This window comes from Eutrigla gurnardus (assembly GCF_963514095.1).
Source record: "Eutrigla gurnardus genome assembly, chromosome: 9".
Classification (NCBI taxonomy): domain Eukaryota; kingdom Metazoa; phylum Chordata; class Actinopteri; order Perciformes; family Triglidae; genus Eutrigla; species Eutrigla gurnardus.
Genome location: NC_139923.1, coordinates 21,135,154 through 21,162,819, shown reverse-complemented (window position 1 = coordinate 21,162,819; position 27,666 = coordinate 21,135,154). Strand labels below are relative to the sequence as shown.

Below are 27,666 nucleotides of genomic sequence, written 5' to 3'. Positions count from 1 at the left end.
AATGTATAACTCCATCTTGTCATTTCTTTGTTATAGAACAGGCCTCGCCTACCTATAAGTTGTTAGTATAGTGCATTTATGGATAAAGTACACGACAAGTTCATGACCATTTTACTGCCATTTTCCGCATCGCCTTATATTATCCTGAAAAGGTAAACCCCCCCCAGGTGAGGGTGTTTTGAGCTGTGGGGTACCACGCATGCGCAGTGTAACTGCAGCTGCGATGCTGGAGGGTTACTGCAGAGGGCGCTAGAAATCAAAGGGACGGTGGCGGATGCTCGTGGGTTGACCACAGAAGTGCAGATCAGTTTGACTACGCAGGTGTTGTACCTAGCGATGTGACAACTCTTCTAACTACGACTATTTCATCAACGTCTCTAGATAAATAATGCGGGACGTCGTTTTGACCTACTTTAGGGGGACCGTAATCCCGGTTACCACGTACCGCTAACGTAGCTTTGTGCTAATGCCAGTTAGTTGGGTCGCTTCACCTTGTGACGTCAAAGACGTGAGGCAGCTCGAGCTCTTTTACACAGGTTGTTTTTGATGATTGACGAAGTGGTTAATGGTTTACATAAACGAGTTGAGCTGGAAACCCCTGTAGGGTTTCTACTTAACATACCGAGCAGCAGCGATGCGCATTAAAGAGGAGACGATAGCCGTCTTAAAGCAGTTTGACATCGGGAACAAGTTCTCCTCTCTGCCGGTGCTGCCCAAAGCCTCGGTGCTGATCCCGCTGATGGTGAAGAACGGACAGCTGTGCACCATGATGACCTTGCGTTCAGAAGAGGTAACCCGAGTGAATGAACTATCTTTTATAATCTAACTCACTGTCTTCTGAGTGACGTGTGTGTCCGTGCAGCTGAGGACCAGTGGCGGTGAGGTGTGTTTCCCGGGCGGGAAGAGGGATCCCAGTGACGCAGATGACGTGGACACAGCCCTGAGGGAGGCGGAAGAGGAGATAGGTCTACCACCTGGTGACGTTGAGGTGGTCTGCAGACTGGTTCCTATAATCAGTAAGGTAGGAAGGATTCTTCCCCTTTTAGAGAAACAGCTGCCATGTCGCCCCACCTCCCCCTCTGATCTCCATGTCTTTTAACAGAATGGTCTGTTGGTGACCCCGGTGGTTGGCTTCATAGACGAGTCGTTTTGTCCACGTCCAAACCCAGCCGAGGTCAGCGCCGTGTTCACGGTCCCTTTGGACTTCTTCACCAGTGACAAGGACCGCTACGCTACTACCCACGATGCCGCTGGGACGCCGTGGTTTCAGCACTCTTTTTATTTTGTGGAACCCGACTCGGGAAGCCAGTATCACATATGGGGCCTCACCGCCATGTTTGCCATACTGGTCGCTGCCCTCGCTCTCAGGAGAAAACCTGGGTTTGATGTTGTGTTTGACCCTGAGGATCTGTTAACACTTTTCCAACAGCTTCTACATAGAAGAACGAGTAAACTATGACCAGCTGTTTTCCCAATGTTTATCATGTATTTGTGCCCCTACAAACTACCTGAAGCCAGATTCTTTATAACTTAATGCATTCCTTGTAAGGATGAGAGTGTAACGAGTAACTAGTGCATCTAAAAGAGAGAATCAGACATTTAAGATTTTTATTAATTCATTTAATGTAGCAGCAGGATTACAGATATAAACAGAAGAGTATACAAATGTCCAGACCAAGGCAAAGTACATGTTAATAATAGTTCAGATGTATGATAACACACTGGGGTTGACCTTTATCCCAACTGCAGGGTCTTAAGGCTAGATACTAAAGCTCAAGCTACACAGAACGGATACAACAGAACTGTTGGAGAAAGTGAAATAGAACGCGAACTAGGAAAAGTGAGCAAACTGATTACACACAAGATACAGCTCACACTATTGGCAATTAACAGTTAATTTATCATGGTTGCTCCTTTTTGACCAAGCGTTTCACAGCAACAATAGTAATGTTGACAAGCACATCAACACAAGAAAGCTCTCCAGAAGACAATCTCCACGGTCCGTCCCTTTTACCTCACATCTACAAATCTCATGAGGCATGAAAAACATTTTCCAACAGAAAGCAAAAAAATAAAATAAAAACAAGTTGAGAGAACTCGCTCTGATAATCTTCAATGGATTTCCAATGAGAACATGTTAAAACTGAATATCTGTATGGGCTATGGTCATGCTTGTGTTTAGAAATCATAATTCAATTTACTGAAAAGTGTCCTGATGTTCAACAGTCCGAAAGAATAAAAAGGACAAGGAGCCAATGACACGAAAGGGGACACCAGTAAACACAGCAGAGTAACAGTTAAGTTATCAAGGCACACAAAGTTCTGTTGAAAGCATCACAATTGAAATTCAAGATACCCCCCCTGCAGTACATTTCACATTTAAATCTACATGGATCATCATTTACGTGATTTAAAGGACAAAACTGATATTTTGTAAAGATTTGTGTGCTATCTTCACCAACATTAAATAAATGTTTCACATGTTTTTTCAGGCGTGGCTATTTGAAGAGTCAGACCGAGCATCCTGGATTGCTCAAAATGAAACAACTGGACATGGAAAATATAATGAAATTACACCACAATCCAAGACAAAACAATCTGACAAATGTACAGTGATACAAATGACAGTTGGTGCCAGCCCACCCCCCACCCCCCCCACCCTCTCTGCCTCGAAATATATGCTCTCTAAAACTGTAATTGGTCCGATGTTTGATGCAGAGCAAGCTCTATGTCCACACCATGAGGTAACATTTACATTCATGAAACTGAAGTCACAGGTTGGCTTTCTGTGTTGGTATGGCTTTAAGAGGCATCACTGTTCCACAACATCATGTGCTCTTAAACTCCCCAAGAGGAATGGAATGCTTGGGAACATCACTACTGCGCTCTAACCTGATCTACAGTTAATGGATGAGTCAAAGTGCCATTTGAGATGCATGACATTTAAAAAAAAAAAAAAAAAAAAAATGTTTTTAAAAATGCACACAAGAAAAACCTAGCCCATGTATTATGTTATACAGGTTGGGTAAAGTCAATGTTTTAACAGTAGAATACGTTCCAACATATTTGCTTGATTCTAATTTCAGTCACACACTTCACAATAAACCTGCGCTTCATTTCAGGAAAACATACCAGCAATGATATTCTGTGCTATGAGCATAAAACCAAAAAAAAAAAAAGAAAAGAGATACGTTTTACAAAAATACTCTACATTTTGATACATGGATACAAAATTCTAAAAAAGATAAGTTACTTTAAAATGGATCGCTAATAGCTGCAGGACAAAATAGTATGACTATGAAAATGTAAACGAATGCATATGTGAGAAATACTATTCTAACATTCGATTTCTCAAAAATTGGCTTTTTGATATTGCCAAAAATGGCTACTGTTGCAGATATGGAAAGTATAGCAGTTATTTTGCATAAAAAAAAAAAATAGAGTAATGTATCAAATTGGTGGAAATGTTAATAAGAGGTTAACTGATCCATGAAACAAAGTACCTTTACATATCTTTTATAAATCTTGTACTTAAAACAAACATGCTGAATTACTATCCATGTTAGAGCTGCATAACTTAAAAGAGCAAGTACAAATGAGTAAACATGAGGGCATTTGCAAGTACAAGTCTGAGACAAGATGACCACGATTTACAACAAGAGCTTTGGTATGCCTGGGTGCACTCCAGTCTGACCCCACAACACCAGCCGGCTCTCTACACTCAACTCTGCTTCAAAACTAACAACGTCAGTGCTATTGATATAAGTATAAACGGTTATGTATTAGCATTACATCAGAAGTGCCCATCACTCCTGCACAAGATCTTTTTTTGTTTTTTTCCTAAGATGGCGAAGGCACCTGAGCCATACCCTGAAATTCCATTCCTCATGCCATCACCTAACCAACGAAGAGTAGGGCGGGTCACGACTTTGCCATCCTAGGAACAAAATAAAAATTGGCCTCCTGCACATAGCACCGTAGATCGAACCAAAATGGCAGCCTCTATGTTACAGAGACTTGATGACCAGTGAGCCCCTGTTCACAACACAAGGGTCGGGTACTGGATGCCGAGTTCACATGGGGCCCAGCCTGCACACGGTACCAACACTGAGACAAAAACTTAAATATCTAACACAACACAAGGTAAAACAAGTCTCAAGTGACAGACCCAACAGTAAATAGTACAAACAACAACACAATGAAAAACCCTTCATTTCAATGCACAAACTAAATGAATCAGTATTTTAGGTGTTTTGTCAGCGTGAAAAAACACAAAGGCCCACTTTCCACTCCGACACTGAACAATGACAATGCTTTTGTGGGAGTTTGTTTAGACATACTTGACTGGACCACTGAGACTGAATACAAAGAGGAATTCAACAGTGAGTAGACATTCTATACAAAGTTGCCCTAGACCTCAGAAATATTCAGAAATGAGAAAATGTAAAAATGCTCGGTTAAGATATATTTACCTTTACAAAGACAACTGTGTTTTTTCTTTTTTTTTTTAACGTGTTTTTTTGTTTGTTTTTCTACTGGATGTTTCCAAGTACAAATTCAGCTGGGTCAGTAGGGAGCTGTGGACGGAAATATAAGGATTAGCTAGAGGTTATAAAGTGCTTGAGATAAAATGTTTTATAAAACCACACAACACTCCATTTTCACTAGTGGAAAGTTTCTTTCTATCCACATTTAAATTGGTAAAGGTTACCAACTGCTTCAAAACAAACAAAAAAAGATACACACACTACATATGAATGCTTCTTAAAATGTCACCAAGAAACCTTCTGCGAACCCAGTGATGAGGCATTAACCTATGGAAACACTGGGAGGTGCCAAAACGAAAGGCAAGTCACATTATTCACCAGGGTGAATCTCATTTGTGAGTGTTTAATAATCCCTCCTCTTTCTGCACGCGGGGAAATCCCCTGCAATACCAGAATGTATTGATACTCATTCTGGTGAGTGAATTCTTTGTTTGTGGAGATGATCAATAGTTAAACACTCCGCCTCCTGATGAGTCTGCATACTGCATACATGATTGTGCCAAAACATTCTACAGATGTACTTAATAGTCTTTACTCTCAGAGTAGATTTTAGTCAAATTGTTGACGAATGCAATTACAAGGTTTAGTTAACTGCAAAGTCAATATTAATTGCAAAATCTTGCATTATCCATGTCAATAGTTCCATCCCTACTTTTACACCAGGTAATCTTCCCCCATTTCCACACGAGGAACAGGCTCTGCCTGCGAGGGTGAAGGTGTGGGGTTTACCCACTCACAAAATAAGATTCAGCCTATATCTAACACTTATGTGCAATCCGATATTCACTCCCGACTGTTTCATCTACTCTGCTTGCTCTTCCCGACTCATCTCCATCACATTACTGCTCCCGTTTCCCTGTCGCTGACATTCTTTATCCCTTTCCAGTTTTTCCATCAAACCTGGTTTGCTATGTCATCATCATCATCATCGTCATCTCGTAGGGCTCACATTATTAAAACACTCTAACAACAAAACACTGCATTTCTGAGACTGATGAATAAAGCAGTTATTACAGGCCTCTTTGATCCGGCAAGAGGAGTAACAACAAAGGCGGATTCTTCAATTCAAGGACAATGGATCTATGAAGGCTATAATTAACTATAAATATTCCATAAAAACAAGGGGTTACATGAGTTTATAATTTGGGTTTTTAGGTAAGGGGGGCATTTAAATCTTACATACGTTTTGTGGCATTGGCACAAAACACCACCGTTCTGTTTGTTGATGCAAGGATGTATAACCATCGGCTACGAATCACTCTCTCCTTAGTGCTCACGTGGTCCAATCACTAATCACTGCTTCTATAGGCTTTCCAGTAGGTCCTCAATTTTATCCATGTTGGATGATGCAGATATAGATGCCTGCAATTGATTCTGCAAGCTGTTCTGCATCTGTGTCTGTAGATTGGTCTGCATTGGAGTTGGCAGGCCCGTTTCTATGGTTGCATGTAAACCGGACTGCAGGGCCGTTTGCGTGTTTGTCTGCATTGCATTCTGCAGGCTGGTCTGCAGCGCGTTCTCTAAGCTGGACTGCATTTGTGCCTGAAGGGTGTTCTGTAAGCTGCTGTGCATGGTGGCCGGCATTGTGGAGGCAGCTTGGGCCATGGGCTGGTCCAACAGAGGCTGCATGTGACCCGCGTTCTGAGGCTGGCCCTGAGCTGGCAGATTAGGTCCAGAGGAACTGAGCAGCTGGGCCGAGTCTGGGAGGAAGAGAAGATGACTATAATCAAACAGTAGGTAGAGGCACTGGCAGTGTTACTGGCAATAATTCAACACAGTTACTGAACTCTGATTTACTGTACTTGAGAGGCGAACCTTACCATTCTGAATGCCAAACACAAACAGGTTGGCCTGTCCTTGTGGAGCCACATTCCCGCCCACGGTGGTCTGGAAAAGCTGCTCTGGGGGCTGCTGCCCAGGGTTGGCTACCACACCCACACCACCCTGTACCACAAAGATGGTTGTACCAGGGGCCGGAGCCTGGTTGCTCAGCTCCTGTGAGCCAATAGTGCTCTGTAGATTTGACAGAGGCGCCTGTGGCAAGAAGAGCTCCACGGGTTGAGTGCTCGGCACGCTGCTGGAACTTGGACCCACTTGCATCGGCTGCTGTTCCTGGAACAGGCTCTGCTGTTGGTTCTCAGTGGATGCCGCGTTGCTGCCTGAGGAGCTCTGGTCTTGGAAGGACATGGGCTCTGCTGGTTCTGGCTGGGAGATTCCGACGCTGATGCTCCCCATAGGGGATGGGCCTTGGGTCTGGGTGCTGAAGAGAATAGTTGGGGGGATAGCCTGGGGGTTCAGATCTGTGGTGCAGAGGAGGAGACCTGTCTGCTGGGGTTGGGAAAGTTGGCTCTGGGGGACGGGGTTTGCCTGTGAGTGGTTTGGGATACTTTGGAACAAGGAGCCCGGCTGACCCATTGGAATCTGTGGTGGCTGTTGTTGATTCTGTTGCGGGGACTGCTGCTGCTCCATGGGGGTGCTCTGTTGCTGCATTTGGGAAAGCTGGGCTTGGGGCTGGTTCTGAAACATCCCAACAGACTGTGGCTGGCTGTTGGATGTCTCCATGGAGGAGATGAATGTCAGCTGCTGTTGCTGTTGTTGGGGCTGAGGGTTAGGAGACAGGTACAGGGTGGACCCCGTGGGCTGCTGCTCTGAGTTGAGACTGCCACTAGTTAGAACAGTCAGTGTGTTCTGGAGCAGGGCAGCCTGTACCTGCTGTTGGGAGCCCTGGCTCTCAGCCAGGGGCCTGGGCGATTGAAAGAGCTGTTGTGGGGGAGATGTGTGGGATGGAGGCTGCGTTGGGAAGCTGGTCTGAATGGTGAGCAACTCTCCAGCCTGTTGCAGGAGGGACACTGGCTGCTGTCCTTGGGGGGAGGAGTGGATTTGGGGTTGAAGCAACTCAGCCTGAAGGTGCTGCTGTAAATTCTCCAGCACCTGCTGCTCTTGCAGTTGTTGTTGTTGCTGCTGTTGTAAGTTGCTCAACGCTTGATTTTGCTGCTGCTGCTGTTGTTGCTGCTGTTGTTGTAGTTGATGTTGTTGTTGTAAATTGGTAAGTATTTGATTTTGTTGTTGCTGATCCTGAAGTTGGATGTTATTAAGGACTTGTTGTTGCTGATTTTGTTGCAACTGTTGTTGCTGCTGTTGAATATTCTCAATGATTTGCTGCTGCTGCTGCTGCAGTTGCTGCTGGTCTTGCGGCTGTAATATAAGTTGTTGTTGGATCTGCATGTTGCCTAGGACTTGCTGCTGTTGCTGCTGTAAATGTTGCTGCTGTTGTTGATGTTGCAGGTTACCAAGGAGTTGCTGCTGTTGCTGCAGTTGTTGATGCTGTTGAAACTGTTGCTGTATCTGTTGTTGTTGTTGCTGTTGTATCTGCTGTTGCTGTTGTATCTGCTGTTGCTGTTGCATCTGTAGCTGTCGCTGTGTTGATAGTGAATTATCTGTGGTTCCCAATCGAAGGCTATTCATGTTCTCCTGGACATGCTGCTGAAGGGAGTCTGCAGAAGGGGTGGGGCTGTACAGAACAGAGTTCAGCTGCTGCTGGGCTACAGCTGCCTCAAACACCTGCTGGAGTGTGGTGTTGCCTCCAGCCTGTAGCTCCCTCACTGCCCTCTCGAGCTGGGCCACCCCTTCTTGGGGGAACAGGGGAACCTGTGACTGTTGTGGCTGTGGCTGAGAGGGAGCTGCTATCTGGGGCATGGCCACAACTACTACCGCACCACTATTATTGGAATTATCAGGAGGTATGCTGTCCTGAGGGTCTCTGAGGAATTGCTGAGGGACTTCTGGTGTCACAGGAGGGATTGTAGTATCGCCCGGCACTGGAAAGGAGGTTGTGGGGGCAATGTCCTGCTTTTGTATGGTGCTGAGAGACTCGAGGCTAGGGAAGACTGGAGGCGCCTGGGGAAGATCCACATCTTCAGGTTGCAGGGGCATTGGGCTCTGAAAGGACTCTCCACCTGGATGAGGACTAGAGCTGAGCTCCAGAGTCTGCTGCACCGCGGCAAGAGGGTCAGGGGATGGCTAATAAAAGAGAGGGGGGAAAAATGTAAACAACCACAATTCCTAAGTAGATAGTTTGATTCCAATGGTTCATGAATGGTATCTTACCTTAAAGATATCGGTGGGTGGTGGATTGCTAGACACCTCCATCGGTGTGTCCTCTTGCCGTTTAGCAGGCGGAGCAGAGCTGTCAGTTTGCTCAGAAGATATAGATTTGATCTGGCCATCAAATATACACGTCTTGACCAGGGAGGGCCCCTCTGTTTTTATTGTCCGGACATTTGAGTTATCAGCTGCAAGTAAGAGTGGGACACAGGATTGTTTTGTGTATTTGATAAGAGAAAGCATCCATAAGGATGATTTTATTTAAGTTTTTAAACAGATCTTCTGTAACTGGAAAAAAGTCATGTTGATTTATACAACCAATGCAGGTAGTATCTGAGGCACTCAGGAAGGTAAATGATATTGGTACATGGCTAATCGAATAAAAACATAGATTAGCCATGTACCAATAAAGGCTTTTCATTTACCTTCCTGAGTGCCTCAGATATTTTTTTCTTCAAAGTTCTACTTGGATCCCCAAACTGAAGAGCACCAGAGGGACACCTTTTTCCACACCCAAGTAGCACTCCATGCATTCTGTTTTTTTCCAATGCAGGTAGTATTTTTTCCTACACCATCTTAAAAATGTGATTAGTATAATCCACTTGACGTGGTAGCCGTACCGGAGTCTGGAGTGTAGGTGAAGGGCTGGGCGTCATGTGATCTGCCAGCGTTGGTCATCACGAAGATTCCCACAGAAACAGGAGAACTGACTAACTGATTGTGGAACGGGGGGACCGTCACTATCAAATGGTTCTGGAAAACAATAGAGATCCAAAAATACAATCACACTTTCAGTAAAATAGAAGTGAGAGTATGGTGAGTGAAAGCAGGCCGGTTTGATACAGCAGCTTTAATCATTCAGCTGCATTTACCTGATGGAAAAGGTCCATGTCAATCTTCGCCTCGGCTTGCCAGGAATTATCATCTGCAAATACAACAAAACATGTTGTCTTCTTCCGTCCATCTGAAGTTAACGTGCAAAAAGCCGTACACACTCAAATTACACTGAGATAGAACCAAAGACAACACTGACAACATCAAGCTGGCTACATCACCTGCAATATTCTCCTGAAAAATAACTTTGGTTCCTTTGAGGAAGTTCTTTCCGATGATAAAACATTCCTCTCCTCCTCTCACTGAGCTGCTGTGAAGACTCTTCTTGAGGATCTCTGGCACTCCTGCTGGCTGGGCTGGGGAATGACAGAAGTGTCAAAGACTCGCAGGACATCTGGGCTAGTGTTTGCCAGACGGCACGTGACTCGAGTTGACATTGTGCCTGAACTACTCACTGCAGAGAATGGGTGATGAGGGGACCTGTAGAGTAAGGACTGATCCATCGGGTTGGGGGATGTTGACTCTGAAGGCCAGCCTGGCGCGTGTGCTCTTCTTCTTGGACCCTGCTACACCGATACGGGCCTCCACATCTGCATTACGCAGCTTCAAAATTCCTACACGGTCCACTCTGTAGAAACAACCAAGAGTGAGGGAATGCATGACACTAAGAAAGTTTAATTGGTACAGGATCACCCACAAAATATCACCCCTTACGCAAGTGTCATGTCATTGCTGGGCTCCAGAGGGATCTCAATCACAGTGGTGCCCTCGATATCCACCTCTTTGCAGGCGGTGGTGTTGCGCCCAGTCACTCTGCATGCCTGGTAGAAACCGTGAGGCTTCACTCTGCCTGAATCATTTGCTACAAACACTTGCAGCACAACTGGTTCGCTCACGCCTTCCAACTGGGGAGAGAAAAAAAAGAGAGAAATTAATCAGAAATAACTTGAATTGGCCCTCGCTTATAATAGAAAGCAGAGCACTATCACAGAAGAATGCATACTGAGCGATACTTCCTTTCTGAAGCATCCAAGTGAAGCAACGAGTGTACCCAAAAACTATACATTCTGAAAAATGTAATGTGTGGATGCTTGCTAGGTGGGGAATGTTCAATTATATCACAAAATATAACGACATTCATTTGTTCAAAAATCCAATTTTCTGTTCAGGGGACAGGGTCGTTTGGTTGAATGCCTTATACTGTCACACAATAATGATAGGGAGCTGCTCAATGGAGCCACATTTTTATCTGTTTGCCACTTAGCAGCCCAAACAGAGCAGTCGAGGGAGAAGTGCCTCATTGATGAATGAAGGGCAGGTGCTATTCCTTTACTTCTCGGCCCAGATCAGGGACCTGCTCAGTAACATTTAATATGTAGTTTTCGATTATCTGCCCTCTAAACAATGGGTCTGTTGTTGATTTGTAAAAAAAACAAAAAACAATGTGCTGATGGGTATTTGTTAGTGAGTGAATGCTTCTGATGTGTCTGAACTGGTATGAGCAATCTCTTGTGGCTCACACTCTCCCTTTCTGATGTATTTTTGGCTGTATTCAGTTACTTCCATTTAAGGTGTTAATAGAAGCAGCCGATGGCCTCCTTTGTCAAACCTTGACAGTGGGGAATCCCTGCTGTGTGCGGTCTTTGACAGAACCTCTGCTGCCCTCGGTCAGATAGCGAGCTCTGTGCTGGGTCTCCGGCTGCACTAGGATCTTTAGCTCTTTCCCATCACTCCTCTGGGGGAATTGAGTGGACAGTGACCCACCCTTCACTGCGGTTCCTGACTCAAGAGAGCTGCAGGGCAAAGAAAAAAAAATAATTAACATTAATATGACTTCAATTACCCCAGAATAAACTAAATTAAATGGCATTGTATTCCTACAGAGTGACTGAGGTACCGAGTTAAAATGCTGACACAATGTGCATTGGACAAGGGTCACCCCACCTGGCTACGGGACTGGTCTTGTCTGTGCCTAGCTGGGATAGTACAAAGTGAGGGGCCTTGGCACTGTCAGCATCAAACACATCCATGCTGTCCTCTGGAGGAGTAGGTTTGGGCCCAGGCCGTTGGCGAGGGGTGCGTTTCCTAGACTTGCGTGGCACCTCTGTGTTATCGTTGTAGGAGACGGAGCTGATCAAGCTGAAGTTGGAGACCGAGTCATCAGCCCACATGCTGCTGCTATGCTCCGAGTCTGGACCTGTTGGAGCAGACACGGCGGGCTCCTCCTGGCAAGACATCTGGCTGTCGTCAAATAGGTCCTCTGGTGGCGGGGATATGCTCAACACAGGCCTCCGTTTTGATGGGGTGTTCTGAGGCTGCTGGACTGCTAGCCCTGACATGGCTCCTGACCCTATGTCTCCTGGTGAAGTGTTTGCTCCACTGTTGCCTCTGCTGGGGGCAGATACAGCACCCTCCATACCTGGAATCTCTGCAGCTCCAGCTCCATCCCCTCCAGTTGAGTGGAGATGCTGGGGAACCTTGAGATGGTCTGAGGATGAGGGAGAGGAGCCAGTGGCTGGGGCTCCCATGGCCAAGGAGGAAGAGGCAGACGGGCTGGAGGTGGAAGAGGTGGCATCTGTGGTAGTATATACACAGATTAATCAGTTAGTACAGATGTTCAACACAGTGCAGGCTAGCAGTCCCATTCAAGCAGCTGAATTTGTGCATGATTTGTATTGATTTCCCCTCTTCCCAACTCTAATTTCAACAGACTGTTGTGGGTTATATGCTCTCACTGTGCATGCAAGAGCTGTCAAGCACTGATCAAATATTATGAAGTTAAAGTTGAGAAGGGTACTAAAGGTCCCACAATGTTTTGATTCCTACAAAACCTTTCGCAATTAAAATCAATGTGACAAAACTGACATGCTTTGTTTACAAAAACAAAAGCAAGCTACAAATTCTTACATACACATTGCCAGAAAGAAACATAACAAAATCTGGCCAATCTTTGTTGTACAGCCAAATTTGCAAGCTGGTAATGTGGCACCAAATTAAATTTGCCAGGGTTGCCAGGGTTACAGTACAGTTTGTGCAATGTGCATTCAGTAGTAAACAGTATTTTGCGCATGCCAATTGGAAGATTTGGTTGGGACTGAGCGTAGCCATGGAGACAGAATAAACAAGCCTCTGACCTATGGAGCAGTGAACTGCAGACCATTTTATATGCAGACACTCCCTGCCTCAGAGGGAACTTCCTGCAATAAAAACGAGACAGCCAATGAGCAACAAGAGAGCTGATCATTCAAGATTCAACTTCTGTCAATCAGTAAATTGGATGAATTAATATACTGAAGGAGGAGTAACTTCTGAAGTTGATCATTGATAGACATTTTGAAGCATGTGTATTTGGTTAATGATGATCTGACGGACATTACAGTAGTCATGCTTTTGATCAGCACTGCTTTGGGGCAGCTGGGTCAGATGGGAGAGTTAAAAGGTAGCGTTAACAAAAGCGCTCTCTCCAACACTGTTGACCAGTTAGTTTGCTCTCTAGATGAAACTCAAGACTAGAATCCTTCAGAGTTTTAGCTGATGCTGACTTCCCTGAACCATGATCCAAGTTCAGACCATATTCCTTTGGTTTGCTAAATAATATTTACAAGACAGTCCGACGATCGCTAGGGGCAACTTCACTGTTTCATAAAGAGACAGAACCTTCATAATTCCTGACAATGTCAGCGGACTATTTCTATTCTGCAGGAGTAGAATAATCACCTGATGACCAACTGTTGTATGAGTGTGTGTGAATGGCAATGTGCATAGAAATGAAATGTGGCACGTGTGGCAAAATATTTGATAACAAAACTTCTAAAAAAACTATACGGACACCTTTCAGAGATTCAAATACACAGACCGTGGAACACAACATAATGTCAAAACATGAGGGATGTCTGAGATTACGTTTAAACCAAAGGACAGTATTTGGATTAGCGCTACTGGTTATGCTGCATGGGGTTTTGCTGCATCTCTAAAGCTGGACCACCTGAATATATATTTTTAACTGCCTAAAAACAAGCAGAGTGAAAAGAAAGCATTAAGCACAGGCATCACAGTGGAAACAAAGTGCTGAAAAAATGAGTGAAATGAGAAAGAACAACACTATGTTAGCATGCCATTAATGCAAACTTGCCATTTCTCGCAGCTGTTATTCAGAGCAAAGCTTTCCAGGAAAAGAGTGTATGACTTCCATTACACGAAAGCCATTGAGATTCTTAACTTAGACACAGCCATTAGCTAGATATAGGTCAGTTGGATCAGCATTTGTGTAATGTATCTTCACCAGGCAGTCGGTTTAAAGTGAACTGGTGAACAGCTGCAAGTACTTATTGCAGTTGTGGGTGAATATCAAAGCCCCAATATACAGAATAAATGTAAGCAATGCAGTTTCCCATATTGCTGCAAGGATTTTAAGTGAGTATCTAACAGGGTCACCTAACACCGGATTTCAAATAAGCCAACAGACAGGACTAACTGAAACAATGACACAGCAGATATTCACTGCAGCTTGATAATCCTCAAATATATTCATATACAGTCCAACTCTAAAAATCAGGTACCAACATGCTGTCCCAACCCTGCCTATGGGTACCACCCTAGCCTCAAGGAAAGCCCAGATATACCCAACTGAGATCTACTATGATCGTGCCTTGCACCTTCACTCAAAATATACTATACTAGCTCAAACAGTCACAAATATATCGTCTCAGAAACGGGTGAAAGGGTGAAGTTGCCCCCAGACAGTGACACGAAGCCATATGAGTTTCTTCACCATGGTTGGGGAATGATTTGGCGAGGGGAAACTGATCCCAGGTCATGGTTTTCATGGATTTAGCACATAGCTCACCTGAGGCCAAGGCGGCAGAGGGGGGAGGTCCCGCCTCTCCCCCACTCTTCTGGCTCATGGTGGGCGAGTCTGTCTGGGTGGACGACGGCTGGAGCTGGAGCTCTTTGGGGAGGAGGTCATATACTGACTCTGTCATAAAGGATGAGCAGGAGAAGATAAATTAGTTCTGAAAAACAGATATTTTTTTTTATTACAGGAACAAGAAGCTAGAAAAGGTTGTCCACTCTTCACAAGTTCATTTTCTCTGAGTCCAGAAGTTCTACCTTAAGCCGATTCAGAATTGCAGCCCACTGAAATATACAATCATTGACCTAAAACTGAACCCAGAGCAGAATTCCCTTAAGATGCAGTACCACTAATGACAGCTGGTCATTGGCTCCAATGTCCAGACTGCACTGAATTAAATTAAAAAAGACCCAACTTCTGTTTTGAAATACAGTCAATGCATTTTCTTCACTAGATCTTATGCTGCCAAATTCAAATGTAATTTAACTCTAATGCAATACTGCTGGTAATGACAAAACAAGCTGTATCTCACTGGTTGGATGTGCTTTCCTTTTCAAAAATTAGTGGATGTAATCCTGGAATGGGTGTCATGATCAGTTTCCCCACATATAGAAACTACTCTGCTGTCAGCACTAACGACACATGCTATCTTATGATGATCTCAATTAGCCTCCCATGGGTGTGGTGTAATGAGACCCACAGAGACATTCCTTGATATTTAATAGTAAGGAGATTCTTAGTAGACTATAAGCAACCACTGCAGAGCGGAATAAACCACATTCAATGGCAGATAAACACATGATTAGACAATTTGGTTGCTAAGAGACAGGCAGCCGTCAACACCCTCACATGGATATTTCAGCTGTGCATCAGTGGCACCCAGCATGTGTAGTAGTCATCTGATACTTAACACCAGCAGAATGGTGAAACTGAAAAGACACATGACCTCGCACTTCTGTGACGTCAAGAATGCTTTAAAGTAACCACACAACATCCCCAGGGTTTCCACAAGGATTTACACAGTACTCAAGTTCACACAGACAGGCAAAAAGCAACGAGGTGAAGGCCAACTCCACGCTCCATGACTTATCTATAGCTAATATGTCCTTTAAGGGACAGTTCCCTCAAATTTCAATACAAAAACGTGTTTATCCATCCAGAGGGCCTGCAGCAAATCCCATTACAGCAGAGCCGAATGGCATTAGGTCTGTGGTGCTTCAATGCCATAAAATCACATTTTAAAAATCCATCAGCAATGTTTCTATCTAAAAATAGACTGAGTCATGAGAACACAATTCACAGAGCTTGCTGTGAAAAATGTGTATTTACACAACTTTTAATATAGAGTGCCAAACAAAAGATGTCTAACCTATGTGTCTTAGACAACAGCTCATAATAAACTTGAATGTGGTCTTGAAGCAAATAGCGAAGTGTGCATGATCCTCCCTATAACCTTCCATCTGTGTCTGTCGCGCTTTGTTCATGGTGTGAAGAGAGAGTCTTTGTGCATGGTTGCATCACAGACTGACTGGCAACCCCACATGACCTCCGTCTCGACTACTGCCCCTTTCACACAGGAGATGTGTGTAGGATGCGAGTCTATAGCCGAGCGCATGTTGGACCTGCCAGGATCCCACTCGTATGCAGCGAAGAGCATTCCCGTATAAACAAATTCGGCACCATTTGGCAGACTTCATCTGCCACCGTGTATTATTACATAAACAACCCTTCCAAAAACACAGAATTACATTACATAACAAAGAGAACAGAAATGACTGTTAACGGAGCTGGTCATCTTCCCACCGAGGTTGGATTCCAAGCATTGGCCGGATCAAAAGGAGCCTACGCTGGGTTACACTGTGTCACTGTGCTGGTCTGAAACAGGCATGCATGCCAGTCACTCGCTCTACCCGAGTGCTTTGCGGATCACAGGGCAAAGCAGCACAAGCATACACTTAAAATTGAGATTTTATTTTCAATGAATCAATAGTTTCTGCTACACATTTCTTACCTGCATACAGGATTTACCCCAAAGGCTTGATTCATAGTTTTAGTTTGTTTAAAACACTCTCACTGATGGGAAAGCTGCCCAAATGAATGTTCAAAGATCAGTATGTGCAGTGTCAATATGGAAGAAAAACTCCCGTGAAGCTTATCAATCACATTTGCCACAACACACTGAGGCCTTTTTTTGTTTACATATTCACTCACAGGTTTACTATAGTTACATGTAATATTTAGTCTACTTATCTTAAATACATAAGACTAATAATCAATCCAAGCTAACGTTGTTTAACATAGACTGTTTCATTCAGTCCTTTGACTTCACTCACCCGTCAGCCTGGCCGGGGAGGGAACAGTAAGAAAAACAGTGTTTGTATGCGCAGCGTTTCCGACAGGATTTTGTGAGACTATGGTGGGTGGACCTCAGACCCTCCAGGGGTGTCCGGGGGCAAGCTCCCGCAGAGACAGTCTGGTACATTGTAAAGAATGAATCAATCCAGAATGAATCAATCCAGTGCACCTTGAGAGCAAACTTAAGAGGCTGGATCCATGAATAACTTTGTACTCTTTTAAACAATTTTGTGCCCTTTTAGCGGTGGTGGAATACATTAAGGCTGCTCAAAGACTGAACTTGAGTGCAATTTTGAGTATTTCCATAACTTTATAATTCTACTCCACTAGACCTTAGATGAAAATATTGTAGTGTTTACTTCATTACATTTATCTGACATTATTAGTTTCTAGTATGGCAACTTTGCAGAGTCATATTCTCAATACAAAATATGAATCACCTAATAAACTATCATGGGTTATTATTGAATGAGAGTAGTTAAAACAAGCACTACCTTGACCCGCAACATTAAAATTCATTGAAATCCCATGATAGAGGCGTATCGTGAATATGTAATTTCAATGATTGATTCTGCATAATGAGTATACATTTACTTTTAGTGCTTTAAGAATATTTTGATGCTAATGATTTGGTACTTTGTGTTTAGGATTAGTGGCATATAGTGGTGAGGTTTTGAATTGTATACAATTGAATACCCTGACAATGAAAAAACATGAAGCAAAAACTTAATGGTTTAGCTTTGATGCAGCTTTTTCTATCAACATGAAATCATTCAACACTATCAAAGTTCCTTAATTTCCCTTCTCTTATTATTTAGAATAAGGTACTTCCTCTGGGCCACCACACACAATACGATTTCTGATAAACTGGCATTACTGTGAACCATGTAACTGAGGAAAGAAAGTGTTAAGTGTTGTATAACGCAAGTGTTGACTCCCAAACCTCAGTTGAAAAGAGATAGTAAGCTTAACTCCCCACTGTTCCCAATTGAATACTGGGCACTAATAATATTGAGGGTATTCTGTGTTGGTCTTCACTTGTGTTTATATGAGACAGATGGCATCTGTACACGTTCATGTGCAAAGCTCTACAGGACCGAAGTATGCCCAAAAAAGAAGGCTGCAACACACTGGCCAGCCAGGGGGGAGTTAAACCTACACTTAGAACAATTAAATTACCTCATCTCAAAGTTATGCACTGCTCACATTACACATGCCTTAAAGGTTTTGCCAAATGGCAAGGTCACCAGTCCATTTATATTCTTTGCAGCTGGCTTGGGGCTAAGATGGGGGATGATAGATGAATAGACAATACATGCTGGCTATGTTTTTGTTGCAAATGAAAAAAGTATGCAGACCGACAGTGTGTCTCAGTGCCCGATAATGGCTCCTTTAATTACACTCTTGAACTCGTAACGATATGCTCAAACCGGAGTACAGACAAAAGAGCTACTCACTGCACACAAAGAATGCCATTTTTGGATGTGTGCACCATCTCTGTTTACCCTGAAGCGGCATTAATACTGAAAACGAATGGCTTGATATTCTATTTGGTTCTTTATTCGCCTGCTTAAGTAGATCTGATGAATAAATAAACCAGATCACAGGTTCCAACTTAAGATATAACCCACTTACTACCATGAACATCTATTTTACATTTCCGTGGAAGATACAGTAATGCAAGCCATGTCTTTTGACCTTTTCTAAAACACAAGCTTTGTGGAAGTCACCCTAGCCTGAACTTAACCACAATTGCTTACAAAGGTGCAGTGAATGATGTTGATGTGTCAATAAAAGTTATGAACTAGCTTGCTTTTTAAGGCTTGTATCCAGAGGGCACTTTCATTTCTTCTCATATGTCTCAGGTGACTGACAGTAAATGGAGCCTAATGGATGCGTGCACCGGAATGAACACATTCAGTTCAGGCACAATTAAATAATAACAACAGGACAGAACGAAAATAAACTCAAATTTCACGTTTAACTGATGAATTTTAGTATTCACAGGCTTGTTTTCATTGTACAAAAATGAAGTGTTCTTATTGTACACTATATTGTTATTCAATGCATATTCACATTAGTCTCACACAATGGACTCTAAGCACACATGCTGATGCTACAGCTCAAGTTTATCACTGAATCTCAGAGAAAGACTTTGAAAAAGAGAGCAGGATATGATAACATCCAACCTGTGTCAAAATATTTCTACAATAAAACAAACTAAAGTATGCAAAATCCCATTAAATTTCAACTTGAAGTTGGAGAAAAAACTTTTTTTGTTCTTTTATTGAATATTTTACAATATTGGAAGATATTGTTAGTTGTGTATAATGTATACAGCATATAGCAGAGAAAAATATAATAATTGAGATGCATTAAGAATCATCTGCAATGAAAATATGGCACAATGAATACAGATTTGTATGAGTGTTTATTTGAGACGTGGTAGGGTCAGAGTGGGCCAATAAATAGGTAAATAAAACACCTTACATGCAAATAGTTACTATATTACTAATTTTCTAATTCGAGGTTCGGGTAGTTGCTGAGGTTTTCGATCTTGAGGCAAAAATAATAATAATTGGAGACCACTTTTACACTTGGGCTGAATCCCATTTCACCCCTTGACCCTACCATTTGGCCCTACCCCTCCGTTTTGCGCATTCACGTGTAGGGCTAGGAGTGTCCCAATTCCTGTTAGGACGGAGGGTTAGGGGGAAGTGGTAGGGCTATAAACCCCTTCAAAACGGAGATTTATCAGAGGTACACTCCGTTTCAAGGGGCAAGGGGTAGAGGTAGAAAAGAGAAATGGGATTTACCCGTAATAGTGCAATGTATACTGGCAGGCCAAAAGGCAACTTGGCCAGCTGTCCCTTCTCTCACTTACAGCCTGACATACATGAGGTCGCCGACTAGATCGTTGATGAGCATCTCTGCTACCTTGACCACAACACTGCGGAGATATAAATAAACAGTCATCATGTGATACACTGTGACCATATGGCAGGCTCAACTGAACATTTCAGGGTCACATAGCAGCGCACTGCTGCCTCATGAGTACCCTATACATAGCAGCTAGACAGATGTGAGAACAGCAGGTCCGACAGCAGGCAGGTAAAGATTGGATTTGGTTTACATGCTATTTGTTAACCATCAGGATGTGGACAAACATCGAAGACCCACTGAAATTACAGAGCTGCTGTCCAACAGTGTCCAATCAAAATGGATAAATCCGTGTGTCTCGGGTTACCACTTTAAGAGCAGTAAAAAACAAACACACAACACACAAAGCTTGCTCATCAATAAGTAACAGCATGGTAGATGCTACTGCCAGTGCTGAATAGCAGATACGCTGTTTCCTTACCTATGAAAATAATACCTTTGATAACAGGGAGGCAGTCAAATCAAATCCAATAACCCGTTTGATCCCAACCCGAGTTTAAAGTCGAGTTCCTGACTGATGTCGCAACACCCTCCTAATAATAAAATAACAGTTGTGTGGCATGTGTCCAAAGCTTATTGTAGATTAAGTGTGGGCACTTGTGGCCCCGGTGGCAGCACCCTTTCATTTGCTGACAGGGAGACTGAGCCCTGAGCTTTTCATGAGCCCGGAACTGCATTCTTTCTCGGTCACTTTCAGAGGATGTGAGGAGGACACCTCTGGCTTTAATTCCAGCCACAAACCAAAACAACAGAGGGACTGTCACCCAACACAAACTAAACAAGGGTGACACACAAACCTACACGCATGTACGTGTAGTCCTTCTCTCGCGGTAGTGTAACACACACACACACACACACACACACACACACACACACACACCTCTGCAGAGTCTTTAGTACGTTAAACCGCTGAACAATGTGAATGGAAAGCAACCTCACGTCGCTGTTGCTAGCCAATATAACGCACCTAACCTGATGTTAGCCACCAGACCAGCCCACGAAACAACGACAAATCGAATCACAATGATAGGATCTCGGCGCATCTATAATTAGACGCGCATCTTAGCGTATCATGGTCCTCCACGCATGTGACACGGGCTGCTAACCAACCAGGTACACGCCAACGCACAAGCCCAACGCAGCTAACCAACTGCTAGCTAGGTTGGCTAGCAGCAGAAAAGAAGCTAACCACTGCTAGCTAGCAGCTTAACGTGAGCCATCAAGACCTTCATGATACGTCCGATTAGACCGGCACACGCATGTTTGTTGACTTCGTGGTAGCCTTTATTTAGTAAAAATAGATCTTACCTTTTGAGTATAGAGACTTGGGGGAATTGAGGTCGAGATCCGAGCTAAGGAGGGATATAAAATCAGAGGGCATCGCAGCGCTTCATCGAGGGGAGGGGAAGCGGACACTCTTTGGTAGAAACGAAGTCGGCAGCTCTTTGCCAATAAATTTAGCGTTTAACAATCGGAATGTTTATTTAATATACTGAGTACAACATCTACACAATCTTCAGGCGACAAAAACAACAAAACTTTCAATATGTATAAAACCGTTAAGTAGCACGTCTCCCGTTAGTCTGTGTGTCTTTGCTGAGAGGAGACACATTTCGTGCTACGTTGAGACGAACACACACACACACACACACATACACACTCACACACTTGTCTACAGTTGGTCGGCCCACCTCCTAGCCCCTCCCCCTTTCTACTGCCTAGGGGCATGCGCAGTGGTCGCGTTTTAGACCATAGAGGAAATGTCATGTTAGTGCATTGAATGGCTTTTATTGTTGTCGTTATGTGTGCATTAAATCTACATTTGTATATAAATGACATCTACATAGATGGACCGATTGTGACACCAAGTTGAATCAACACACTCAGGTTTTCTAGATCTTAAATCCTCCACATCTTCTCATAGAAGTCAAATAGGTCTCTACAGCACATTGGCCAAGTATCCACTGTTTAAAACAACATCACCGTTTAATTCTACAAAATGATGCATTCTATATCTTACTCTGGTAAAAATACAGCAAATTACTGATAATGCAGAAGAATGGCCTCTATCAGTGTAACATTTGATTATTATTACTGATTTTGACATCGTAGCTTCTGGAGGTGAAGCTAATTTGAATTCGACTATGGGTAGTTAAATAGATATCGTATAACGTAGTTATCGTATTTTATAATCTCAGCATCATTTTTTTAAATAAGTAAAATCTTAATTTAACAACTAGTAATTGGTGCTGTCAGATAAATGTATTGTTGTAAAACATTTCCCTCTGAAATCAATCAGATGAATCACTGTTAATAAAAAGGAGTGGCTCAAGTGAACAGAAGAAAGTGGCCAAGTGTGCAGAGCAGCTTCTCTGTAACAATGCTCTTGATAATTTGTTGGAGGGAAAGTTGCAAGCAGGGACTGAATCAAGCTTCTTTGTATGCGCTTATGAGGCCTTAACGGCTGCAACCATGGCTGCAAGTTTCTGTCTTACAGCCAAACTAAACTTCAAATAGCCGTAGATCAGCTGTCATGGCCAGGGAATGGAATTACATCTGACGTGTGTAAATTCCAGACAAAGAAATGGCGTGGCCAGAGACCAATCTCCACAGTGTATCAGCGTTAACTGTCAATTGCATCTGTAAACATTCCTAAAAGAGAAACATTAAAGGTCATAACAAGAGCTGCTAATAAAAATGTGATGACAGACTATTAGTTACATAGATATTCTTGTGTCTCCTAATTTAATTACGTGTTAAGCCAATGTTTAATATAATATTTGTAATAAATATCGTAGTTCTAAAGTGTTTTATAATCAGAATTCTGACTTTTTTTCTCAGAATTATGAGAAAAGATAATTTATTTTCTCTGAATTATGACTTAAACATACTTTGAATTTAGAACAAAAATGTGTGTCTATAATATTTGGAGATAAGTTCAATTGTGTTTGGACCTCTTATGTCCAAACATTACAACATTAATATGGTGATATCTTTGCCATAGCAATGACGGTTTCAAATATTCAAAGACCGCACTGCGCACGCCTCAATTTCCCAGCAGGCAGTTCGGGCGGCGTCACTCTGTGTTGTTGCGGAAGTGCCGGGAAAACGCTGTGTTGCTAATTGTCTGACAGTTGGCCTCATTATTCCTCGCTGGTTTTGTGTTTGTAGTGTCGTCGTACACGCGAAATAAAACAACCCAAAACAACATTCAGTCATGGCAGCTCTGAAATACGCAGGAATGGACGACACGGACAGCGAGGACGAGTTACCTCCCGGGTGGGAAGAGAGGTCCACGAAAGATGGCTGGGTCTACTATGCGAAGTGAGTATAATATCTCATCTTATTTGTCAACACCAAGTATGTTCATATTCCGGAGTTTAGCCGTAGCCTCGTTCACAACCAAAGGATCATGTCAGTGTCACTAGCTCCATGTGGCCGACACAGCTTACTAGCTAGCCACCAGTTTAGATGAACTCTGATTTTGAATGAGTCACTTGAAGTGTGTGAGCTCACGCTGTGGTGGATTTTGTGCGAATTTGGAAAGATATTTACTATGAAATGTTCTCATAAGACTCTGGTACCACGACTCATGCTGTAGTTGTAGCAGCTGCAGCATTGTAGCTCAGAGACAGTACCAACATGGCATTATCTTGCTCTTTAATTTCTATCTTTGATATGTTAGAATTATTGTGATGCATTACCATTATTAATGTGATTTTTAATATTTTTTTTTGTTATATGAACGTGTATGTGTCATGTCCTTGATTCTGAACTTTTTTGTAGTCATTTGTAATATTTAGTCTTGTCTGCTATTATGGTTATGCCTACCTTTTCTATAACAGATTTGATTTGTCTGTGTTTAATTTAATGCTGTAAACTATATGTAATTTAATGTTTTTACCAAAGGCTTTAGTCTTTTAGCTTAAGCTGGCACATTAACGTGACATTACATCACAGTATATGGATAAATAAATGAAGTGAAGAAGGCCAGGGTTAATTTTTCCCAAATTCTTTTGTCTCTGTGAACCAACAGCCACGATGCGATGAAGACGCAGTGGGAACACCCCAAGACAGGGAAGAAAAAACGCTGTGCAGGAGGTTGGTGATATTATAGTTTTTCAGGGTCTCTCATGTATTTTTATGTATTTGAGGGTCACACAGGTTCAACATCTGTCTTTACAACCATTGGATTTGACAGCTGCCGTGTATCTTGTTTTTAAGTATCTATTTGTGTGAATTTGTGTGTTATTTTTATTATGTGACCCTCCCCAGCAGCAAATATATGCATTTTGTTCTTACATTCCGGCTATTCAAGAAAAATGATGTCTGTTTTTTCCCCCACAGATTTACCGTATGGTTGGGAGCAAGAAACTGATGAAAAAGGACAGCTGGTTTATGTTGAGTAAGTAGATGATTTAACAGAGGAAACCAATAAGCTTATTTTGGGATGACATATCTCCATTTGCCCGCGAAGATATTATTTACTTTGTGGACAATTTGCATATGAACATTTCTGATAGTGTCAATCTTGATGAATATACTGAGTAAATACCATATTCATACTAAACGGAATGGAAGTTCTCCCTCTTTCACAGTGTTCATGTACAACGTTGTCAACTATTTCAGGTCACTAAAGGTCATGATAAAAAAAAAAGGAAAGCTCACTTTTAGTTTATTTTTCCTTTTTCCTTTTGCATTTTCCTTTTTATTTATGCTTTTTTGATTTTCATTATTATTTCATATGGGGATAGGTTAATTGATGATTCTAAATTGCCCGTAGGTGTGAATGTGAGTGTGAATGGTTGTTTGTCTCTACATGTCGGCCCTGTGATAGACTGGCGTCCTGTCCAGGGTGTACCCTGCCTTCGCCCAATGACAGCTGGGATCGGCTCCAGCCCCCCCGTGACCCTGAATACAGGATAAGCGGTAGACAATGGATGGATGGATGGATTATTATTTCATGTTTATATTTGGTTGCTGCAATTCCATTTTCACCATTGATGTTTGTCTGTCTTTAACTTTTGTATATTTCGTCCCTGTTTTGTTCTAAATAAAGTAAAAAAAAAAGAAGTAGAAGCTTTTATTTTGAGCATGACTGAGTTAGGAGTCGGCTGATTTAATGGGCCGATGTTAACCTACATTGGCGTCAGCCCATACTCCAGCCGACATGAGCAAATATGGTTTATATATATATATTTACTTTTTAAATTAATTTATTTATGAAATATGGATGTCAGCCGATATTTCAATATTGAAATTTGTTCATAATATCGGAATCGGTCCCCAAAATCCGACATCATTGGGACTAATCCTGTCTCACATGATATGCTAGACTGTACAAATATGGGATACGATCTTCTTTATAACGTCCTGTTTCCTCTGTCATTTCCAGCCACATTAACAAGCGGACCACGTACTTTGACCCGCGTCAGGCATTTACAGTAGAAGATGTGGTGGTGAAGCCAAAGCGGTACGATGGAAACACCGCTGCTCTCGAGATCCTGCAGGGTCGGGATCTCTCTGACAAGGTCGTCCTCATTACTGGAGGCAACTCTGGCATCGGTGAGTTTCATAGAATCACTTTTGCCAATCAAATATGTTTGATTATATCTGTGTGTAGTGAAGTGTGTTTCTATGATGATGCCACTAGATGGTGCTGTGGTACTACGCTGTAATAGAAGGGTGCTGATAAGAGCCCCTCTGCAAGTCCCCCATCTCTCCACAACCAGACATTCATCAACATTAGCCTCCAAAATGATACACTTAGACTCAACAAATCACTGGTTAATACTGAACATGATTGTATTGAAGTTCATTAGCTGGGCTGAATTCGATGTCATTGTTAACTGTAATGAATGGTGTCCATTTGTACCCAGCAAATGCATTGCTCACTATATAATGGTCTGAAAACAAATGCATTTCCTCTTTCCTTTAGCTTAAATTAACAAGCAGTGGCCATTTATCCAGACTTGCTGCTTTGTTGGGGATAGATAATGACAGCATGAGGGAAATCAAATAAACATAAAATCGTTAATTGTCTTTATATTCAAATTCTTTGGCCCAAGGAAAGTCACATCACTGTAATTGCTGTGTGTGTATTAAGGGATGCAGCACTGTAGTGCATAGATTTACAGCAGCCTGGGGACCTTCTCTGAGCTTGTGAACCTAAATACCTTCCTGACCCCGATGTCCTGCCATCCATCTTTATCTGTAAATATGAAAGGATTCATCATGTAGAAATAATACAAATCCAAACGTTATTGTCCTTGAGACATTTTTGTGTGATTTCAAGTTGCATCACTAAAACAGTTCAATGTTATACAGCATACAAACACAAACACACAGTATGCTACTTATAAATAGGGTTCAGTTTTGTTTTTACAACATGCTGGACATTGCCTCAAGTCTTTTTTAGGCTGTTAATGCAGTGTAGAAATTAGACCAATAACTCACAATCACTGAACATTCAGACAAATACAAATTCAACAATTGTTTGGGCCAAGGCTACATGGAATGGAAAATAAGAAAATATATAGAACAAAATACATGTAATTTAAAGCAACAAAAATATAAAAAATAATTCAGTTATCCTTCTATGGAGTTTAACTTGCACCGGCATGACGACAGCAATTCATTCTGCTGTGATTTCTTTGTTGCAGAAAATTGACAAAGAAATCATCAAATGTAAAGGAGATGTTTGAATTCTAAATAAAAAATAATAATAATAATTCAATCTTAAATGACCTTTCTGCCAGCCACTACTACTCCATCATTGTCTTAGAGAATATTGGAGAAGGGAAAAGATAAAACCACACTGTCAACATACCAAGCCTCTCTGAGACACAATATTAGTTTTTTCCATTAAAGGAGCTAAAACATAATTATATAGTGAGGATGGAGAAAGTTCCAAATCGTTCTCACCACAAGAGGGCACAGCAGGTCCATGATGTCGCTGCTGTTGGGGTATTAAAATGTTATCGTATTAAGTGCTTCACATGTGCCGGATTTTTGCCTCAGTTTAAAAACTATATAATGAAAAAAGATAATCCACATTTAAGATTTGTTGCGATGTATTTAGTTAATGACAATTTCCTCGTCTGAAAATAGCAGCTTTTCTCAAAAGAATGCATCAAATAGTACAACACACAGATATTTTTATAGTGTGTGAATGCTTAATAAACCCATATTAACATAACCTTTGTTTTACTCTACCACATATTAAATATGCAGCACCCATAATTAACAGCATTCTAATAGTAATTGCTACTACTCGTGTGCTCCTTTGACATTCCACTAGTGAAATGTGGTTATGCCAATTGGTTGGACCCACTTAGCATTTTAATGACATCAATAGTGTTTTAATCCAAGTGTCAAGGCTATTTCCATTTTCTTCAGTGCTTATTTCCCTCCACAGGAAATGTGACATTTTTATTAGTAATGGTGGAATATTATTTAATTAGCAAATTTACATCTCGGCTCTTTGATTTAGCTCTTAATGCACGTGAACATGAAAAGCACATATATGAGTTTATTTATGCGTGAAAATGTCACCGTGTCTGGTTTCGTGACCAGCCTCGAGGCTCCATTGCAATGGTGCCGGGAGGAGAGACGAGTCGTGCGTTTTGTCTTGCCAGTGTGATCACTGCGCTCGGTTCACAACATTAGTCTTCGTCTCTCTGCTTTCTTTTGCAAATGAAAAACCAGTAGCAACCTGAAAGGTGTTTTTAATTGTGATAATGGAAATGAATGATTACGGTTTCTTTCCCCCTCTATTTCTACTTCTCTCCCTCTCTCTCTCCCCCGTCTCTCTAAAGGTTTTCCTACTCTTATAGACCTGTGGTTGTACACCTGTACCCCTGCATTGATTCCTAAGCGGCTTTGACCCAGGCCTGAGCCTCCTATCCATCCCCATTACACACTCCTGCTCTGGCTCTAATTCGCCTCCGATCAACTAACTCTCAAGTTATTTACCGGGGTCCATGGAACATTTGTCCTAAAAGGGCCATCGTCCTGATTTCTCCGGCACCCACT

General features: G+C 42.3%; 3 protein-coding genes across 4 annotated transcripts in view; 2 read left to right on the top strand and 1 right to left on the bottom strand.

Moving 5' to 3' along the window:
- The first annotated feature begins 294 nt into the window (after positions 1-294).
- nudt7 (nudix (nucleoside diphosphate linked moiety X)-type motif 7) lies at positions 295-2,054 on the top strand. Its single transcript, XM_084017968.1, has 3 exons — positions 295-790; positions 863-1,021; positions 1,103-2,054. Exons 1-3 carry the CDS (start codon positions 635-637, stop codon positions 1,457-1,459), a joined length of 672 nt encoding a protein of 223 aa, XP_083874094.1. The 5' UTR covers positions 295-634; the 3' UTR covers positions 1,460-2,054.
- On the bottom strand, positions 1,605-21,233 carry nfat5a (nuclear factor of activated T cells 5a). Of its 2 annotated transcripts, none has more exons than XM_084017941.1 (12): positions 20,941-21,233; positions 14,332-14,460; positions 11,430-12,060; positions 11,095-11,278; positions 10,200-10,390; positions 9,941-10,113; positions 9,707-9,841; positions 9,524-9,576; positions 9,272-9,404; positions 8,655-8,839; positions 6,368-8,567; positions 1,605-6,247 (listed from the first exon to the last, which is right to left on the bottom strand). In XM_084017941.1, exons 1-12 carry the CDS (start codon positions 21,011-21,013, stop codon positions 5,850-5,852), a joined length of 4,485 nt encoding a protein of 1,494 aa, XP_083874067.1. In that variant the 5' UTR covers positions 21,014-21,233; the 3' UTR covers positions 1,605-5,849. The 2 variants fall into 2 exon arrangements, with proteins under 2 accessions (XP_083874067.1, XP_083874068.1); XM_084017942.1 differs by lacking the exon at positions 20,941-21,233 and adding an exon at positions 12,620-12,682 and having other exon boundaries at positions 14,332-14,458.
- Positions 21,234-22,711: 1,478 nt separating this feature from the next.
- Positions 22,712-27,666, top strand: part of wwox (WW domain containing oxidoreductase) — a 119,206-nt gene continuing 114,251 nt past the window's right edge. Inside the window, exons 1-4 of the mRNA XM_084017960.1 lie at positions 22,712-22,956; positions 23,669-23,733; positions 23,980-24,037; positions 25,028-25,197. Of these exons, the coding sequence (XP_083874086.1) occupies positions 22,850-22,956; positions 23,669-23,733; positions 23,980-24,037; positions 25,028-25,197 (400 nt within the window). The 5' untranslated portion in view covers positions 22,712-22,849. The remainder of the gene's footprint in view (positions 22,957-23,668; positions 23,734-23,979; positions 24,038-25,027; positions 25,198-27,666) is intronic.